Here is a 20910-nt window from a genome sequence, read left to right on the forward strand (position 1 = left end):
ACAGAGCTGCAGTCACAGCAGACCCACCTTGAACATTTACTGGCTTTTTACCAGCCGGTGGGAAAACCTATAGGAATGTTTCCCAAAGCAAAAGCCAACCTCTCTTCCCATGTCCTTTCTCCTGAGCAGCCCTGTCTCTTTCCCAGCGCAGGGGGTGTTCCAGAAACTCATGGAACGAACGCCTAAACAAGAGGGCCTCACAGTGAAAACTCATTTTTGGCCCATAAGTTCTGATTTAGTCTCAGTCCTCATATATGAGGGGACATATCACGTTGAGGGTTCTCTCTTTAAGAGATCCTCCAAGCGAATCCCTTGAAACTTAAAATAAGATTGACCACAGCTAACATTTATATGCACTAATATTTTAGGAGCTCTACATATCATAGCATCGACTATCCAACAGCACTATTACTCCCTGTTAACAGATAAGGAAACTGTAGTGCACAGTTACCTATTTTGCAAATGGCAGTCATGGATTTGAACTCTGGCAGTCAGACTCCACAAACTCAACTCCCTGTAACCACTATACCACACTGTTTTACTCCTAGACACAGCCAGAACTGGAACACAGAGCTTTGGCTTCTGTTGCTAAGTGACATTTCCGTAAACCACTGCACTGTTACTATTATATCGTTATTGGCAGTCTTCATTGCCTGTACTTTGAGTAAAAGATAGCCTCCAGGAAGAAAGAGAGGTAAGGAGAAAAAACAGGAGAAGCTAGAGCAGCGTGCACTGATCCCCCGGGGACCTTGTAAAAAGGCAGATTCTGATTCAGAAGGTCTGGGGTGAGGCCTGAGAGCCTGCATTTCCAACAAGCTCCCAGGTGCTGCTGGACAGCTGCTGTCTGAGGGACAGTCTGAATAGCAAGGGGTGAGATGACTCTTTCTGAGAATGTGTCCCCTGTGGCCAAAATAAAAGGATTGGGGAGATGTAGATGTCACAGAGCAGTTTGATGCTGTGGGAAACGAATAAAGGTAGAGTTTATTTTCAACTCACAGGAGCCTCATAAGGAAACCACCTTTTCCTTTTAAAAACAAAACTGAAGTGTAAGAAGATTGAATGTGCCAAGGTCAAAAGCATATTAGGGTTGGTACAGGTGCCCCGACACCATCCTTGACCTCACACACATTTCTGGAAAACAGTTAAGCAAGGAGCAAGCAAAGAGCTGACATGGGAGCGTTGTTGCTTTAATATGGTGTGTGCCAAGCAGTATCAAAGTTGTCCATGCTTGCCAATTTTGTCCTGAGCATTTTTGATGAGAAATATTAAGAAAAAAAGGGGAGGGGGGTGCTGATAAAGAGGCTAATTACACCTCTGGACTTAAAAATGAGAAGACAAGCCACAGAAATTCTCTTCCTTAAAAAAACAGCCATTTCAAAAGATTTTCTTTAATATCATAAAATATTTTCATGGACAAGTGAGCTAGCAAACACACATGCACCAATGTGCCTTTTGACAAGAGTATCCCCCTACCCCCCACCCCCCACTCCCACATCAAGATGGACATGAGATTGGAGAAATGAATACAGCAGATGGTACAGAGAGGAAAAAAAAAAAAAACTGATAAAAAGGATGGATATAACATTGTGCTTGGTTATTTTCCTATGTCACAACAAAACAAAACATTGCGGTGCAAATAGTTAATTTTTCCTCTTTTTCCATTTAAGTCTGGTGGAGAAAAAAATACTTTTTCTATAATAAAATATGTGGTTTTTTTGGTTTTTTACTTTTTTTAACGTAACTTTTCTTTTTTTGCAGAAAATAATTTTGTAAACTGTCACTTCGCCGGCAGGGAGGCTCGATGCCACGTGGGTCCCAGCTCGCCCCTTTGCAGGCTGAGCGCGGAAACCAAACCCAGGCAGGAGAGGGGGGACAGCGGAGGCGCAGGGCGGGGCTTGCACGGCGGACGGGAGCGGGGGCGGGGACCGGGGGGGCGGGTTAGAGGTCACTCTCGCCGTACAGCGCCGTGGAGAAGGACATGTAGTCCAGAGCACCCGGCACGGCATCAGGGCCGGTGTAGGGGGCCATTCGTGCGATGCAGTACTCGGCCTGGTCCGGCGGCAGCTCACGGCGCAGCTCGTCCACGGTGATGTAGTTCTGCAGAGAGAGCGCGGTCAGGGCAGCCGCAAAGCCCGGCGGCCCCAAAGCAAGGCGGCCACGGAGCCCGGAGGCCATCAACTTCCCTCGTGATGTTTGGTCCCCTGCCCCGTCCCCACTCTGACCCGCTCCTCATACTTCTGCATATGTATATATAGAACTACGTGTGTGTACATACACATACACATGTATATAACACACACATAAATACCTACATATATATGCATGTATATAAATACGATAGATATACATATACACATATATATACACATGTGTGTATATATTTAAATCCCCTTATGTTTTCCACTTCAAGGACGACTTCAGCCTGTTCCCAAGCTAATTTGAGTGCTAACTGCGCCTGTAATCTTTTCGTGTGTCACTCTTGCCTGTACCAACCACAGGCTGCAGCAATATCCGCAGAGCCATGTCCGGTGGAACAGAGGAGAGCCCCACACCCTCTCAGCTGGGCTCTGAGCAGATCACACAACTCCTGCCAATTCCATGGGCATCAAGTTGTGGGCATCCTTGCCACAGACAGCTACCTAAACCATGTTTGCAAAATTCGAACCTTCTACCCCCTCGCCTGGTTCCCAGTCTGGCTCTCTGCTTTCTCCCTGCCTTTGGGCCTGCATGAAAGTCTACTTGGAAGCTGCTTCTTGGGGGAGCTTGAGGTTCTGCAAGAGCTCAGGGGCTCTGACCCACAAGGTGGGCCCCTGTCCCATGCCCTACTTCTGCCAGAGTCCCCTAGAACATAGTCTGAAGGAGGGAGGGGTTGGCCCTCAGGTCACTTCAAAAGTCAGGAGACCAGGTCCCTTTCTGAGGTCCAGAGACCTCCTCCACAAAATGAGTCACTTCAAGGAGGTGGTTTCTGAGGGTCCTTCCAGGTCCAAAGTGCTATGACTCTAACAGGGTGTCCTTGAATTTCAATCAGACCTTTAGGAACCACTTTGTTGGTTGTGTCTGTATTTCAATATAGATTGAGACATTTCAGAAGCTATACTCCCTACTGGCTAATGAAGGATGGTGTAAGGATTATCCTGTGAATTTCACAGAAAGGGAATCTGGCCTCCAGATACCTCTGCCCCCAAATTCCCCTGGATTCTCCCACTTTTCCACCGTCAGGCAGGGCACCTGGAAGATCTGGAAAATTGAAGCTGACTGCTGCTCAGGGTAGAAAAATGAGAGACATGCTTCCTTCCTGCTCCCCACCTACGCCCCCTGCCTCGTGCCCAGAATGATGTAGGGGTGAAATCCAAGTGCCCAGATGGACCTCCCATCACCCACCCACTCACACACTCCACCTGACTTGACTGGATTGCCCTCCACCACCCATCATTTCATCGCCAGTATCTCATCACAAGTATGACACGCCGTGTTCCCGGCGGGAGACCCCCTTAAGCTAATGCTGTGTCCTAACACCTTAGCTGATCCCAAGACATTACAGAAATGGGTAGAGGTGGATAGCAGTGAGGCCCAGGGCGGGAAGAAGGAGCAGTGGAAATGCTCACGACCCGCCCTCCAGATCAGTCCACTCCAGCATGACCCCACACACCGCAGGCCCACCTTGTCCCCGGCCAGGATCTTGAAGGAAGCCATGACTTGGTCCGCTGTATCTGTGTCAGCCGTCTCGCGGGACATGAAGTCGATGAAGGCCTGGAATGTCACCACCCCCAGGCGGTTGGGGTCCACAATGCTCATGATGCGGGCAAACTCTGCCTCTCCCTGGAGGGAAGAGCCAACCCCAGGCCCGTCAGCCTCTCAGCAATGGTCTCCTCTCGCTACGGGCCTGAAGCCCTGGGGGCTCAGAATAGCCTGAGGCTGTTAGAGAGGGCACAGCAGACCCCCGACCTAACCTGGGCTGTCTTGAGGGCACGACAGGAACATAACACCCAAGAGTGACAACCCAGTTCGGGCTTCCCACCCTCTGTGGATGCCTGGGTTCCTCTTGGAGCAAGAATGATGCTGATGATAATGAATGAGAGCCATGACTAACCTTCACATGGCACATACTCTATGCCAGGCGCCATTCTAAGTGCTGCATTTAACCCTCCTCCCAACCACATGAGGTAGGTATTTATTTTATTATTTCCACCAGGTTTCCAGATGAGAAACCTAAGGCCCAGACAGGCTTAGTGACTTGCCCAAGGTCACACAATCTGCAGGTAGTAGACCGGAGACTTGACCTTGGGTGGTCTGCCTCCACCACACTGTACTTTCTATGTGTCAAACACAGGCACGACACTCACACGAGTCCCTCCATTCAACCGGCGCGATGGCCCAGCAGGGTTCCCCTCACCTCATCCGGGCCCCTAAGCTGGTGACGGCAGAGCTGGCACTTACTCCCAGCTTCCCTGCTTCTAAAGCCCGTGCCCTTGCCCCTGCGCTGGGCAGCCCACAGGCTCTGCACTTTGCACCATAACCCAGGGGTCACCTGGCTGAGGCCCCTGTCCTGCTCAGAAGGCCTGCACGAGCGCTGGCCGCTGAGAGGGCTGGGGAGAGGCTGGAGGCAACGGCAAAGGGGCTGCAGGCTCGGCTGGAGCCGTCACCAGGGCAGAGGTGGAATTCTCCATGTCTCCTGTGAGGTGAAGCAGAGCCAGCCCCCACCCGGAGTGCCCACTACCAGTCCTTCTTGGCAGCCTTGGGGTCAGCCCCACTGTCCACAGTGGGAGTGAAAGAGCCCACATCCGCTGTAAACATCGAAAGATAAACCAGCAGAGAGAGGCGAGAGGGCCGGGTCTCCGGGACACACACAGGCCCTGTGGCTGGGCCCAGCCTTCAGGGCACCATCTCCCCACCGACCAGAATCTTGAGGCCCCTCCGGGGAGGGCAGCCTGAGCCTGAGGGCCTCCAGCCCGCCACGGCCAGGACTTGGCCTCTCAGGTCAGCTGGCTGCCCCTCACCAGAGGGTGGGGTTTACGTTACCATGTTGTAACCCATGGAGATGAGGCAGGCGCGGAAATCATCCGTGTCCATCATGCCTGTCTTCTTCTGTGGGGCCAGTGGCACCGAGACACAAGGAGGAGGGAGGGCCGGCCGAGGGCCAGGAAGACAAGGCACAGGTGGCCAGAGGGGAGGTTGAGGGGTATGGTTTGGGGGTCAGGAAGGGGAGAGGAACACAGGAGGAGCAGATACAAATACATATCCGGGGAAAATGTCCACAGCATGGAGGAAGACAGAGCAGGGAGATGCAAAAATCCACCCACAGGATGGAGAGCGGGGAGGAGAGAGGAAGGTGGGCACCGAGCAGGTTCCCACGAAAGACAACCGAGGGCAGAGGGCAGAGGTCGGAGTAGTGGGAGGAGGAGCCCGACACGGGCCAGGCGGGGAGAGCAGGAGAAGACGAGCCCCACGGCCCACAGGAAAGGGGAGACGGGGAGATCCAGACAGAGAGAGAAAAGAAAAAGGAGAAACGCGTTACTTCTCGCCCCGGACGCCACCCCTGAGTGTGCTCCATGCAGGAGGCGAGTACCTGGGGGTCGTTGCCAATATCATAACCCAAGCTGATGAGGCAGGCTTTGAACTCCTCGGGACCCAGCGTGCCGGAGTGATCCTGGGGCCGCCGTGCGCCAGCCAGCGAGCCATGCGGTGCCAGGGAGGTGGAGGCCGTGAGGGGAGGGGGTGGGCCATGCCCCAGTGGAGGGTAGCGTGTGTGGGGAGACACAGGGACAAAGGCATGCGGCGGGGGGGGAGGGTGGAGGGCGGAGGGGCGGGGGAGGAGGGGAAATAAAAGTGCACACGGTTAGACACACGGACGTGGTCCGGAGGGGACCCGCTCCCCGGCACACACAGCCCTGCTCCGGGAGGCAGGTCCGAGGGGAGCACGGTGAGCCACGGGCGGAAGAAGCTCCCCGAGAAGTGCCCGGCCCACCTCCGGCCCTGATGCCCCGACCGGGGTTTCCAGGAGGGTGCCCCCCACCCAGGTGCCTAGAGGGCAGTGAAGCAGGCAGGGGGGTGGGCGGCACCGAAGCCCATGCTCCCACCCCCTCGGCCACCACGAGGCCCCAGGGCACGGGGGGGGGCAGCCCACACTGAGCTGGCCTGTCCCGGAGCCAAGATGAGAACCAGGACTCACAGCTCTGACCCTCCCGCAGAGTGTCCTGAAGGGCACCCTGGGGCAGGGGAGCCTCCACTCTGCCCTGAGGCAGGGGCAAGGGGTGGTCCCCACAGCCAGGCGGCAGCAGGCCTTGCCTTCAGGCCAGGGCAGCCTTGCTCTCAGGGGCTGACGCCTCGTCGCAGGAGACCAAGGGTCAGGGTCAAAGGCCTTCTCCTTCCCCCACAGTGCGAGCACTGTCTCCAGGAAAGCAGGGAAGCTCACGGGACACCAGGACAGCTTCTAAGGCCGGCTCAGTGTGGTGCAGGCTCAGGGCAGGCTGACAGCAGTTCCTCCCTCCCCCTCCTCCTCTTCACGTGCCCGGGAAGCAGGCGCACACCCTGGGCAGTGCCCTCCAGGGCCCTGGGGCAGGGGCTGGGGCTGCCCTGAGCGAGTGCAGGGGTTGGGGCTCACCCGGTCAAAGTGGTTGAAGGAAGCCCGGAACTCATTCATCTGCTCCTGGCTGATGCCCTTGGCATCCCTGGTCAGGATCTGGTTCTCCACCTCGTTGATGGTCCTGGCGATGGTGGTGAGGAGCTGCTCCCAGCCCACGCGGATGTGCTGGGGATGGGGGGGGCCTGTCAGAAAAGGGGTCCCAGGCCTGGGCCACCCCTGCCTATGCCTTCCCCGACCATCGAAATGGCCCAAGCAATGAAACCAAGCCTTGTGTCCAGCTTTACAGGGGAATCAGGACGACGACAACACACCAGGACAGAGGACCCTGATGATGAAGGGGGAAGCACAGCAGGGCGGTGGCCTCCGCCCGAGATGACAGAGACCAGAATGACCAGTGTGGTCAGGCCAAGAAGCAGGCCAAAGTCGGCAGCAGCAAAGATTAAAGCATCAAAAAGTGGATAATTCCCTGAATATCCAACTCCATAACCTCACACACACACCTTCACGGTCAAAACAAGTACGTCATTTAGAAGGCAGATGCCATGCCAGTGTTTTGGAGACCACCAGCTGCAGAATCGCCAGGCTGCCTGATAACAATTTAGGTTCCTGAGCCCCATCCCAGACCTAGTGAATCAGATTCTGGAGATGGGGCCTGGAAGTCTGCATTCTCAACACGCTCCTTGGGAAATTCAGAAGGCACTGAGGACTGAAGACCCAGGGCTCCAGGAGTGAGACGTGAGTATCCCCTCACTTAAAGGCCAGAGTTTATCCTACTGTGACCAGCTTTCTTGGATGATGGCTAACCCCCCAACACTACTCCAGCCCAGGACGGGGAAGCAGAAGGGGGTCTGGGGCTCCCTCTCCGGAGAGGCAAGGCTGGTGCCACCCACCTCCATGGTGTAGTTGGTGTGCTTGTTGTCGAAGATGAGTGCCTCCTGGATGAGCTGGTGGTCGCCCTCCAGCTGGTCGATCTTGGGCTTATAGTTGACGATGCTCTTCTCGTATTGCCGCAGGTGGCTGAGCTGGTCCTCCAGGGTCCCGTGCATCTCAATGGAGATCCTCCCTATCTCCTGCTCACCCGAGAAGGAGGCCCTTGTCAGACCACCCCACTCAGGGCCCCTGGAGTGGAGACTGGGGCCTGCAGGTCACTGACCAACCCCTCAGGTGATTTTTGCCATGGAAACAGCATCATAAAGGAGTATAACCAGAATTGTTATCACCAGATAAATACCTCCTGGCTCTCGGGTACCTCTTAGCCTCAGGAAGGGGATGCAAGGTCAGCTGCTAACCTAAATGTTCACTCCTCTGCTCCTCACTCCTCTGCTGAAACTCCCTTCCCAAGCCCGTTCCCCACTACCATCCATCTCAGGGACTCTTCCATTGAGCTGGATCCCTCACAGGCTCAGCACACCTCACTTACCTACTCAATGGCCATGCTCCTGCTGTTCTGTTCCTGGGATGCCTGCCCTGCCCCCCCTCAATCCCACCTGTCTCCGTGGGTCCAGGCCTAATCCCTGTTTCTGTCCATCTTTCATCCACGTAAACACACCTTGCTTGTGAAAGTACTTTCTGTGCACTCAATTCAACCCAGCAAATATTCCCTGAGCACCTACTATGCACACTGTGCTAAGCAAGTGGGGGTGGGGTGCAGGGAAGACACAAACGTGAACTTGACATGGTCTCTGCCCTCAACAAACTCAGAGGGACATCACGCTCCAACCCAAGCGGTGTCCCTTCTTTATCTACATCACCCCGATACCTGGCCCAATAATTCAGCAAAAAATTCCATGCTTGCCCAGAGCTCGGTTCTCTCTCTGGGGAGACGACCCTGTCTGACCAGGCTCACGGCTCAGGAGGAAGGGAGACCCAGGCAAGCCAAGTCAGTCCCCGAGGCACTGATCCTCCTGTGGGACTTGCTCGTGTGGCTTTTTAGTGCGGTGTCCATGTGGCTCTTTGCTCTCAAACCAGACATTGGGATCAACGCACAGGCCTTCCCTGCATAGGCTCCACAGCCCCTCTAGGGCAGCAGACCAGCCGCGGGCTCAGGACCCGCAGTCCCCATGGGCCCTGTCCCGGAGGAGGCAGGACAAGCCTTCCTGGCTGCGACGGTGCTGGGAAGGGTGGAAGCCTCTCCCTGCCTCCCACGGTGGGACCCACCTCCATCTTGGTCTGGATCCAGGGCCCGATGACGTTGGCCTGGGCCCCAAACTGCTTGCGCAACCTCTCATTGTGCTGCTGGCGGGCATGTTCCTCCGTCAGGGCCTGGTCCCGCCGCGGCACCAGCTGCCGCACCTGGGGCAGAAACAATCGTGGGACACTGGGATGGGCCAGCCATCTGCCCCCATTTCAGAAGAGGGAATGGAAGGGCCCTGAGGGGAAGGGGCCAGTCAGGGACAGAAGAGGAGTGAACACACTGACCTGTTCTAGAAATGCAGTCATTCATTAACTTGACAGATGATGCGTACTTACCATGTGACAGTGAAATCAATGAAAAGTCAATGAAAATCAACAACACAGACAGACAAAAATCCCTGCCCTTCCGAAACTTACCCCACCCAGGCCTTGGACTCACCTGGTCCCATTTGCCATTGATCTCCTGAGGCGTGATGGTTGTGTAGGGGTTGGTGCCCGCCATGTTGACGTGGTAGGTCTGGACAATCTTGGACACCTCGTTGTGGATGCCCAGGATGGCCAGGCGCTCCTTGTCGGCATCGGGGAGGGTGGCCTTGAACTGCTCATGGGCTGTGGTCAGTCCCTGGACAGATATGGGCAGGCAGGAGAAGCACAGTGACTGGGAGGGACGGGTGCCTCCCGCGGGCCACGTGAGCCGAGGGAGACCTGCAGGTCTCAGGGTAGAGGTGGGCGGAGGGGCCACCGGAGGCCGGTCCCACGCCCGCTGGGAGGCCTGGAGGTATCAACCCAGGGCTCTCACGGCTGAGAACCAGATGGCCGGGCTGGCCACGGGAAGGTACAACAGCTCACGCTCGGGGCTGCAGGATTCAGCCACAACCCTGCCCCTGGCCCCCGGCGCTCACCACCCCACAGGCAGGTCAGGGACAAGGGGTGCCCTGGGTCTGCTCCTCAGGTGACCTCCCCCAAGACAGGTTCCTTGTTACAGGTACTGTGCAAAACCTTTTTCATCTGACACACTGCAGCTGTGCAAAAGAATGGCTTACTGCTATGAAAATGAGCTCCAAGATAATTGTTAGGTTAAAAATAAAGGTTCAGGATACAGTATATAATAAAAAACATTTTGTGTAAAAAAAAGGGGTGCGGGGAAGAACATGTTAAATAAATGTGCTCGCCTGTGCAGAGCCTGCGTGGCCACACTGCTCACCTCTGGGGAGGGGCACTGGGGGCTGAGGGACGAGGGGTATGAGAGGAACTCACTGCACAGCCTTTTTAGCGTTCAGATTTTATACCACGTGCATTATGTTACTGAGTCAAAATAGATAAAATGGAAAGCTTTCGAATCTATAACATCCTGGGGATGCTACCCTCAGTCCTCTCCCTACAGGGGCGGCCCTGCAGGAGGGTGACCGGCAGAGTATGGGCCGTGGGTGGCGGGGGAAGACGGCCTGCCGGGGCCAGGGGGGCGGCAGCACACCTGGATCTCCTCGATGGTGTGCACGATGAAGGTGTCCTGCAGGTCCTCCATGGCCCCCTCCATCCAGTTGTTGAAGGGCGCGGCCCGCTTGGCATACTCCAAGTACAGCTGGTCAATGGTCTCCAGCAGTTTCTCTGTCCGCTGGGAGTGCCAAATGGCATGCGGGTGGGGAGTGTTTACTAAAAGTCACAGCCAGAACTACCACCCCAACCCCATTCCCAATAGCCTTCGAGAGCCTCCTGGCCAGACCAAAGGGGTTCCGGTCTAGAAGCACAAGATGAACTCAGAAAGAACAGGCTCTCTCTAGGATGCTGTTTCTTAATATGAGGTGTATGGACCACCTCACATTGGAGTCATCCAGCCTGGCCCCCAAAGAGTCTTGTTTGGAGAACAGGAAAGTTCTCAAAACAGCTGGGGTTGGACTAAGTATACTAAACCGAGAGGATGAGATATGATTAGGACATTTCCATCAGGGCAAAGGCCAAGTCCAGTGTCCATGTGAGCCTTCCACGGTCAGGCCAGGCATGGGAAAGGTCCGGGGAACCCAGTGCAGCCTCTTAGCCCAAAGCAAAGGGAGTCACGAAGCAGGAAGGAGCACAGAGAGCTGCTAGAGGCAGGCCTCCAGCTCCCAAGAGGGCCCTCACCTCCAGAGCTTCCCTCCGCTTCTGGGTTAGGGCCCCCAGATTGTCCCACTGGTCACAGATCTTTTGGCATCGGGCATTGACACTGGGTGAGTCGTAATAGTCCAGCTCGCTGGGAGGGAGGAGACGGGAAGAGTCAGATGGCCCAGGCTACCTCCAGGACCTGCTCTCCTCTCCCTGGGGCTGGGGCGCTCGTGGCACTGGAAGGCCAGGTGTGCTTGCTTCATGAAGACCTGCCAGGATTCCCCTCCCACCCTCAACTCTTTGGCTTTCAGGAGACTGCTGGGAGGAGACCAGCGAAGGCCAGTTCTCCTCTGCAAGGGGCCCCACCCCAACCTTGCCTACAGGCCATGCCAACTTGACCTTAATGCCCAATGACAGGAAGCCACGAAGACCAGCCGAGCTCAGAGCCAAGACTTGGTCATCGTCCAGTCCTGCTCTGGTTACAGGTAAGGACCGAAGGCCCGTGACACAACAGTCACAGGCTGGGAATGTTCTTAGTCTTCTGCATTGATGACCTTCCTGCCCAGGGACCCTGCTCGTGTTCCAGGCCACACACCCCCCCCCCTCCCCCAATAGAGCCCCAGCACCCACTGGGCCGGGCCTACTTGAGCTCCTGCGCGATGGCGGCGATCTGCTCCACACGGTCCTGGTGGGCGGCCAGGTCGCTCTCAAAGGCCTCGTGCTTCTTCAGCAGGGCCTTGATCTCCGAGAGAGTGGCCGTCTCATAATCCTTCTGCCGCAGCATGGCCTCTTTGCCTGGGTCAGAGACAGGGCACCAGGCTGAGCGCGAGCCGGGAGGCCCACCCCTGGGAGTTCCCCTTCTGGGACATCCCAAGGAGACATGCCCCATACGACGATCAATTATCTGCCATTCGAGAAGGCAGATGTGTGACGAACACCCACCATGGGGCAGGGCTGGGAAAGTCACTACTTTCCATGGAGCATGTCAGGGCCAATCGGGAGAGGTGATGTACAAAGGCTACGCAGGACTAGGTGGGAAAGTTAGGGCATCACATGAACTTTATACACAGCAGGAAACAATGATCTATGCCTGTGGGATAACCTGGGAAAAACAAGCCAAGCCCCGTATTTTGAGTTTCTCCAGTTACAGTTGTTGGTCCCCAGCAGCCCTGCAGGGACCCCTCCCCTCAATTACACTCAGTGTGGGCAGCATGTCCAGTGCACTCTGCACATAGGCCCTCAGCGGCCAGAATCTTCTCCAGTCACCAGGTACACTGCCCTCTCTTTGCAGGGGCAAGGCAGGACTTGCATTTCTTGGATTTTTGTTTCCCAGGAGGAAAAGGGGATGAGAAATGGCCTCTCAGACTGTTGTCAGATGATGGTCACCAGCTGCCCTGGGAAGTGGCTGCTGCAGGACAGGGGCTGAGCTGGCCTTGTCCACATGCCTACCTCCTGTATTTGCACCATCAGGGATGCTCAGCCCCTCTCAGTAAATGAAGGCTGGGCTGCAAGGTGAGGGCTTCTTTCCTTCTCTCTAGTCTTTCTTTGTCAGAATAATAATAAGACAAGTTTCACAGAAGAGCCTACTTATCTACTCCTTTCCAGTCTTGCCTTATATGGATGTTGTGTTAAAACCATTGGATGTACATACATTACATTTCCTGCTTTTAAAATACTTAGCAGCACATCATCAGTTTCTACTTTGGCTCCAGGGCCATCACCTGAGCCACTCTGATGGCTGCATAGCATTCTGTCAGGTGGCTGAAGCATCACTGGTGTAACCACTCACGGCCCTACGATGGGCGTTCAGGCCCCTCAGCCTGCACTACTGTAGATGGTCTCATTGCAAACATCCCAGACACATGACTTCAGCCATGTTTAGGGTTAAATTTTTAGACCGTCTCAAGAAATGGAATTCCTGGGTGAGCGGGCAATAACACGGTCAAGTGTGAGTACGTGTAGCTAGACTGCTGTGCCCAGCAGCTATGCCGGCATCTGCTGCAGGCATGCCAGCACCTCTCATGCCCCTGCTGGTTGGCTGGCAAGCTGGCGGGGCCAATCCTTGCTCTGTGCCTTTTTGTGAGCCGTTCCCTGGCTCTGGAGAGGACACAATAGGAGCATGTGTGTGAACTGGTGCACGTTCCCCTTCTACTCTGCACATCCACGCTTGGATAAATCGCTCCGTGCATGCGCAGTGGGAGGTGGGGCAGCAACCTCACATCACTGTGCACAAGCCCAGCAACCCCCCTCTGCCGAGTCAAGCACATTCCTGTCCCCACCAAGCCAAGCTGCTCCCAAGGGGCCATCCCTACGCATCTCCAGCCTAATGTCTGAGGATCACGACAGAGCTGAGTGGGGGTGTCTTAGGGCGCCGAGCTCCACCGGCCAATGGGTCTGCCCCAGGGCCTCCAGCTGAAAGGGCTGCAGGGCCCTAGGAGATGGGCAGCACGGCCCCCTGCTCCAGCCCCCGTGCAGGTTCCGAGGAAAAGACCCTTCCAGGTGTGATCTTCGCTCTTTGGAGTTAACCTTAGCTGCCACAAGCAGACACCAGACATGGCTCAAGAACCTGCAGGTCAGAGTGATGGAGTCACGCAGGTGCTAAGGCCAGGGCTGCAGGTTACTACAATGGGAGGCCAGAAACAGGAAGAGGGAAGGCACCGGAGGGAAGATATCAAGGGCTACCATTTACTGAGTGTGTTACATATGCCAGGCACCCAACGAAGCATAAAACGCCCGTATGACATGTAAGCCTATGACAACCCCATGAGGAGGTGTGCTGAGTTGAAGAGCGTCCCTCTCCAAAACTCATATCCAACCCAGAACCTCAGAATCTGACCTTATTTGGAAATAGGGTCTTTGCAGATGTAATTCGTTAAGAAGAGGTCATACTGGATCAGGGCGGGCCCTAAATCCAATGACTGATGTCTTTAGTAGAAAACGGAGAGGCTGATTGAGTCACAGAGACCCAGAGAGAAGCAGCCAAGTGATGATGGAGGCCACAAGCTAAGGAACACCGAGGACTGCCAGCAGCCACCTGGCGCTGGGGAGAAGGCACAAGATGGCCTCCCCTCACAGCCTCCAGAAGGAGCCAACCCAGATGACAATTCAATTTAGGACTTCTAGTCTCCTGAACTGAGAGAATGCATTTCCGTCATGTTAAACCACCCAGTTTACGGTAACGTGCAGCCCTAGGAAACTAATACAGGACGGGCACATCACCACCGGCATGTAATAGACAAGGAAACAAGACCACTGGTCCAAGTCACACTGCTTCTAGGTGGCAGAGTCGGGATTTGAACCCCAACCTGACTCAGGGAAGAAGAAATCATTACACTGACAAGAATAATTAACAAATATATAGCACTGTACTATGCTAGGAACTCTTCTCAGTGCGTCTCATGTATTAAGTCTTTTAATCCTCATAAACCTATGAGGTTGGTCCTATTATTGTCCCCACTTTACAGATGGGAAGACTGAGGCAACCGAAAGGCTGATGAACTTGCCTCATGTCAAGGAACTAGTAAGAGACAAAACAGACAAAAAAAACAAGAGAGAAAGGAGTTGTGGCTGGCGGTTCAGGGAGAGGAGCATGAAAGCCAGACCCTTGGGGTGGCGGGGCAGGGGCTGGGCTGGCCTTACCGTCCGTCCAGGCCTCGTGGATGGAGGCCTTCTGCCGGAACTTCTCTGCCAGGTGGTCGAGCCGCTCCAGCCTCCGGATCTCGTTCAGCAGCCACTCCTCATAGCCCTTCTCCGCCTGCTCCAGGCAGCCCCAGGCATTGTTGACATCCTGTAGGGATGGGAGGCACAGGGTCAGCCCGCCCGGCCCCGGAGACCCCACAGTTGCTCCATGCCTTCCAGGAGGAGCCTCCTCCCCACTCAGCCATCCCCACCCAGCCCCAACAGGTGCTTCCCCAGGCTCCTGGGCACCAGGTCTCCTGGGCAGGGAGTGGGGTCATTTAGCTACAGGGGTTTGGGTGTGCAGCCCAGTGGGGAGAGAGCCCAAGGCCCTGTGCTCCAGGACTGGCTTCTGACAGGATTCTGAGCCATCACAGAGGTCGTGGGGCCTGCCAGGGAGACAGAGCAACAAACTGAAAGAGGCAGGCAGCTGTGGGAGCCTCCCAGACACCCCACGTTTCTGGGTCCACTCATGGCCCCCGGCCTCTGGGCTCCAGGCAGTAGCCTGGAGCCTGTAGAGACCCTGGCCTGGGTGAGCTGGCCAAGAGTCGCCCAGAGATAGTGACAGGTGCTGTGCACAAACCCACAGGCCTTCAGACAGGGACCTACCCATAGGGCCGCCCCCTACAGTCAGCACAAGGGCACCCCCCGGGCAGTGACGGGCTGACCCGGCTCCTGTGCCACCCAGGTCCCCGCCACGTGCCGGGGGCCACGCTGCATCCGCCCAGAGGAGGGGCACTTTAAAGCACAGAGCATCCCCCGGCTAGCAGCAGCTCTGGCCCCCTAAAAGCTGCTGATTCAGCCTGATGATTCACGTAAAAGGGCTGACATGCTCCAATGCTGTTTGCATGTTTCTCCTGCTCCCCTCCGTCCCTGCCTTATGTGCCCATGTCTCCTCCTCAACTCTCCACTGCAGAGGGCAAAAGCTCTATCCTGGTGAATTTTTTTTTTAATCCTGGTGAATTTTTAAATTCTCTTTTGCATGTTTCTCTGGCTCATAAAATTTCTCCTCAAGTCCTGAGGAGAAGGCAAAGAGGGAGGAATAAAAAAAAGTGACATAAATGAAGAAAAGCTGGAAAGCTGGTCACAATATAATGTTAGTTGTTTTTTTCATTTTTTGTTTTTTTAAAAAGCAGATTATTAAATAAAACATGCTTTAGGATTCCCTTAAAAGTTATGTTTACATAGACTAAATGAATCTCTTCCCCCTAAAATCTTTTAAGTTGATCCTGGGTAGTAAGATTATGAATAATTTCTATTTTCTGTGCTTTCTATTTCTATTATACTTTGCTTAACTATAACTTTGAAATATCCTAACAACAACAACAACAAACTGTTACTTAAGGTAATAAAAAGAAATTTTTAAGTGCTGAAACAAGATTCCATGGAAGTGAAAATTATCCTTATTGCTACTGAATTATGCCGGGTTTGGTTCAACATGTCTAGAGGGATTTTGTGCAAAGATGACCTTTGAGGGGTGGGGAGGAAAGTGCTGGGGCAGATCCAAGTGGATGTTCAGGGGTCTGGAAGGGCGAGTCTGACCCGGGATGGTGAGGAGAGAAGGGGCTCTCTTCCGGGGAGGAGTGCGGCACCCCACATGGCTGAGTGTGGGCTGGAACCTGGGTGGTCTCCTGGAAGGAAGAACTGGTCTCTGGAGCAGTCTGGGCAGGTAGAGAGCACACACCCCCCGCCCTGCCCTGCCTACGATGCCACTTTTGATGGTGACCGGGAGCAGCTCAGGGGTGGGGGCAGTCCGGGTGCTCACCGAGACCATCCTGCCCTCGGAGGGCATGAAGGCAGGCCGGTTGCTGAGGCGGAGCTTGGTCTGCAGCGTGTTGAAGTTGATCTCCAGCTGGCACTTCTCCTGCACCTTGGGTGGCTTGTGCAGGCGCCGGTAGTCGCGGAAGTCCTCCAGCTTCTGCTGCATGGCCTGCATGGTGTTCTCGGGCGCCCGGTTCTCCAGCCACGGGATGGTGCGGCGGATCCACTCCAGCAGCTGTGGGGAGTGGGGAAGGATACTGGGAGGGGGGGATGAGGGCTGGCCTCCCTCTCCTGATGCTGGGGGTGCATCTCTCCTGACGGCACTCTTTCCCAACTACCATTCCCAGGCCACGAGGCCACATTCCAGGGTGTTCCGTCTGAGAATCAAAGACTTCACAAAGCCTGGACACTAGAGTATGTTAACTCACAGCCAGCATCACTCAACCTCCCTGCCCTGCCAAGGGAAGACCTGGGGGCAAGATGGCTCAACTAAGAGCAGGAGACCTGAGTTCAAGTTCCAGTTCTAGGTCTACGACCTGGCTGGGCCTCAGTTCCCTCACCTTACCATGGAAGTGTGAAAGTTGTTCCCTGAGGCCCTTGCCACCTGTCCTTCTAGGATTCTTGAATGTGGGTCCCTCACTCAAAAGGGAAGAGGCTGGCTTCTGGGGCACAGGTAGGGAACATCCTGGACTGTTTCCTTGATGAGGTGATGGAGGAGGAGGAGGAGGAGTGGAAGTGATGAGAGGAAAGACGTGATCCCCTGCAAGGTGCCAGGCACGTGACCTGAACTAACTCGTCTGAGTGATGACGCAAGCTAAGTCGTCATGGGGTTAAGTGTGATCCTCCCCCAGGTGGCGGAGGAGGTAACTAAGGCACTGTGAGCGCTAACCCAAGTGCAGCCAATGGCAGAACAGCAAACCCAGTCCTGTCCCCTCCTGTCCCCGAGTGGGCCCAGCACTAAGCTAGCCTGAGCCAGCACTGATTTATCCTGGGTTCACATCCTTTCAGAAACACACACTTCTTTTCTAGTTCAAGCGAAACTCCCATAACAGTACACTGGGCTCGAAAGCCCTCGGAGGTCCCTTGGCACACCTTTCTTGTGTCAAGTGAAAAAAAACAAGACTCACAGAGGTGAAGGGATTTCCCAGGCTTACTGTTCATGACAGAAAAAGCCTGGAACCCGGTTCCCTGAACTTGGCCCCTGACCCATCCCTGCTTTCTGGGAGAGCAGGAGCAGAGTCAAAGCTGCCCTAGCTCGACTGCTGGGATGAGGGACAACACCCAGCCTGGGACTGGGCCCAGGGATGGATTTGGAGGTACAGGTTCTGGGGCTCCCTTGTCTCTCCGGGTGGGGTGACAGGGCCTTGTGGAGGCCAGGCCAGGAGAATCCAGGGGTACCCACATCGCTGGCCAGCTTCTCATAGTCTTCCATGAGCTGCTCATTCTCCTGGTTGACGGCCAGCACCTTGCAGATGCGATTGGCTGCTGTCTCGGCCTGGCAACAAGACAGAGAGGGTCACAGTTAGCCTCACAACAATGGGAGCACCTGACACGTGCCTGCACCGACAAGGTCTCCACACACCCTTGCAGCATCACATGGTTGGAAGGCAGCTCCCAAGACTGAATTCACAGGCTTCTCACCATCCTCTTTGCCAGCCCAGGCTGAGTCCCACAGATCAAGTGAGCCCAAAGAGAGATCTTAGTGGCTGAACTGGGGGCCCCTGGAGAAGAGCCTAAGTTTGAGATCCAACATGTATGTTGGGAAGAAACTAATCCAATGGCTAATATAATTGAAATGCTCAGCCCAGGTGGAGGGGGAGAAAATCCATGCCCATCCTGGAATTCCAAGTGGAGACCCTGGGATTCCCAAGGCTCAGGCTCTCAGACTGGATTTGCCAGCATCTTTCAGATGCAGGAATTCAAATCTGGGAGTCCTAGAATAAGGTGCTGATAAGGAGTGGGGCTTCTCAGGATTCCTGCAGAATCTCTCTAGGCTCCTGGACCAAAGCCCAAAGAATTTTAGAGAAGCTGCAAGAATTAAGGATCAACCCAGCATGGGCAGGATGTCCAGTAAGCCAGCACAGGCACCTCTGGGAAAGCTACGCACACATCCCACAGCGAGTGCTGGGCCAGCAGACACCGACGTGGGCCTCAGTGGCAAGATGAATGAAAGAGGACCAAACGGAAATCTGATGCAAAGGCCCAGAAACCCAGGGGACACTGCTTCTCCAGCTTAGAGGGCATCGTGCACAGGACACCAGCAGGAGCCAGGCGCTCCTGAACCCACTTTGCTCAGGTGATCCTTAAATGCAGTCCTTGTGCACGTCCTAACCCAACTTCAAGGGGAGGGGAACTCAAAGCCCTCTTGGGGTCGTGGGACAGAAAGGAAGTGGCAGCAGATAATGCCAATGAACAGACAGATATGCAACCTGGGGCCCTGGGGAAGGATGACCCTGCAAATGGCAAAGGTTTAAGGGCAAGAAAGATGGGACCTTGCACCTGGCTGACGAACAAGAAAAAAATGGGTCTTAACTGCAGCAAGATAAACTGAGGCTAGGCATCAGGAAGAAGTTCCTGAGTATGACGGTGCTTTGACTTGGGAAGAAACGACTGAAAAGATGTAAATGCTTTTTCCTTGCAGAGCTCTTCAAATAGGACACACACCCGCAAAATCATGTGATGCGTGGGTGACTGTGCCGGGAGCTGTGTGCGCGAGGGGGCAGAATGAGATCACGGTAAAGGTCCTTTCAAACTCCAAGTGAAGACACTGCACCCTCCAGGGCGAGGTGTCAGGGCGGGTGGGCCTCCAGCAGGAGAGCTGTGGGTGTGGCCAGAGGGGGAGCTGAGAGTCCCAGGTCTTAAGAAACGGAGACAAGCGGTCACATCCTTAGACCCTTATCCCCTGCGCCCCAACCTGGAGATGCCAAGGCCACGTCTCACAGGACAATCAGGAACCCAGGATTGATCATCCTGCCTCTTAGGAACCAACAAGCAACACGGGGGATCCCAAGAGGCGACGAGGAGGGAAATTCCTTCCTGGAGCCCGTCCCAGAAGATGTGGGGCCGTGGAACGAGCAGGGTCATGGGAACTGGGCTGACATGCCTCATGAAGCCGCCCCAGGAATCTGCCTGAAGTCACCAGGGCCACTGCCCTTGAAGGCTGGGGAGGGGACCCAGGGGAGGCCAGCACTCTCCCATGTGCTGAGATGTATGTAAGAATGCGGGGTGGCTACAAAGCACCCCCGCCAACGTGCTGATCAAGCAGGTAAGAATCGCAGGTAGCCCCTCATCACAGGCAAGAAGCAGCTGCCGCTGAGATGGCTCATGGATCAAGCCCACGTTAACCCTGTAATCCTCCTGATCCATCTTGAGATCCTGGGCTCAGAGGCCATAAACTTGGATTTGTGTGTCAATTTGTGAACTCGGTGGACTGAGGGAGGCCTGCACGCGTGGGATTCTGGAAGACGTGTCCTGCAGGCCTCTAGGGCCTCGCCCGTCCCTTAGAGCCTCCAGGGTCAAAGCAGGCTCCTTTTGGATGAAGTCTAGGGAAGTTCCCGGGTGGGCCTCCTCGGGACTTTTCATAGAGATCATCAGTGGACTGAGAAAATATTTTACAGGAACAGGCCAAAGGATGACTTCCAAGTGCCAAAGGAAAAGGTTTCTAGAAATTTGTGTTGACCCTTCCATGGCTTGTATTTTTGTGTTTCTTATGACCCACTTTAAATGCAGTTCTTGTGCTTAGATTTATATTCGTTACTTGTTTCCAAGCTGTGGATATTAGCCGCAGAGTACTTAGCTATCCCCAAATGAAACCCTCAGCTGTTCCAGGCCACATTGCGACTCTGATAATCAGCATCAGGTTGGCTGGCACAGGCCCAGCCTGGAGAGGAAGGAGCCTCCATACTGGCGACATCAAACAGCCAAATGTGCCCAAATGACGCACCGTGGCACTGCCACCCACAGAGTCATGTGCGTGCCATGAAGATCTCATGTGTGACATTTTTAGTCAAAAATTTCCCAAATCCAGCTAGAATTGCCCATTTCCTTCCTTCCTCCCACAGCTTCCCACTGCCTAGCTTTTCTTCATGTCCCAAGTCAGCTCCCTGCCCTGCTGTCCCTGCCTGCGAGGCCCCCAGACAGAAGGGAGCTGACCCCAGGGCACTCAGCCCTGTCCCCAGCTGCCGACTCTGGCTTCGCGCCTACGCCTCGCTCAGGCGGCAGGACAAACTTGCTCTCCTCTGGAGGCTGTGCTGTCACACCACGAAGCTTCACACAAGCTGTGACCCCCTTCCTCAACCTTCCCTGAGCCTTTCACTTGCAGACCCCCCCCCACCACTCAAGCCTTGAGCCCCTCCAGCTCGAGTGTCTCCTGCTCAAGAAGGCCTCCGTGTCCCACAGCCCTGCAGCGCCCCCTCCCTGGCTCAGGTCTGCAGCACAGCAGAGGTTAGACCGCAGCATCCTGAGCTTCTTTTAATAAGAGTTTTCCCAGATGGACCATGAATCCCTTGAGGGCAGGAACGGGGTTTCTTTCTCTTAGAAGATTCACAACCAGCTGGCAACAAATGGAAGGCTGTGAACAGCATCATCTACTCCTAAAAGCATCCAGAACCCCCTAGAGCAGATCCAGTTCGTGCCCTCAAGGGCTGTTTTTCTCAGAAAGAGTTCTCAATAGGCCATGA

General features: G+C 54.9%; 1 protein-coding gene across 3 annotated transcripts in view; it reads right to left on the minus strand.

The window, feature by feature from the left end:
* Window positions 1-1372: 1372 nt before the first annotated feature.
* ACTN1 (actinin alpha 1) overlaps window positions 1373-20910 on the minus strand; it is a 93647-nt gene continuing 74109 nt past the window's right edge. Inside the window, exons 9-22 of one of the 3 annotated variants that reach the window (XM_057730501.1) lie at window positions 17634-17726; window positions 16236-16466; window positions 14435-14582; window positions 11440-11590; window positions 10835-10943; window positions 10191-10331; window positions 9156-9338; window positions 8741-8875; window positions 7474-7653; window positions 6602-6748; window positions 5567-5647; window positions 5020-5085; window positions 3661-3819; window positions 1373-2097 (exon numbers count right to left, since the gene is read on the minus strand). In XM_057730501.1, coding sequence (XP_057586484.1) covers window positions 1939-2097; window positions 3661-3819; window positions 5020-5085; window positions 5567-5647; window positions 6602-6748; window positions 7474-7653; window positions 8741-8875; window positions 9156-9338; window positions 10191-10331; window positions 10835-10943; window positions 11440-11590; window positions 14435-14582; window positions 16236-16466; window positions 17634-17726 — 1983 coding nt within the window. In that variant the 3' untranslated portion in view covers window positions 1373-1938. The remainder of the gene's footprint in view (window positions 2098-3660; window positions 3820-5019; window positions 5086-5566; window positions 5648-6601; window positions 6749-7473; window positions 7654-8740; window positions 8876-9155; window positions 9339-10190; window positions 10332-10834; window positions 10944-11439; window positions 11591-14434; window positions 14583-16235; window positions 16467-17633; window positions 17727-20910) is intronic. The other 2 variants (XM_057730503.1, XM_057730502.1) reach the window with 2 other exon arrangements.

The sequence above is a fragment of the Hippopotamus amphibius genome, chromosome 4 (genome assembly GCF_030028045.1).
Source record: "Hippopotamus amphibius kiboko isolate mHipAmp2 chromosome 4, mHipAmp2.hap2, whole genome shotgun sequence".
In the NCBI taxonomy this organism is placed as follows: Eukaryota; Metazoa; Chordata; class Mammalia; order Artiodactyla; family Hippopotamidae; genus Hippopotamus; species Hippopotamus amphibius.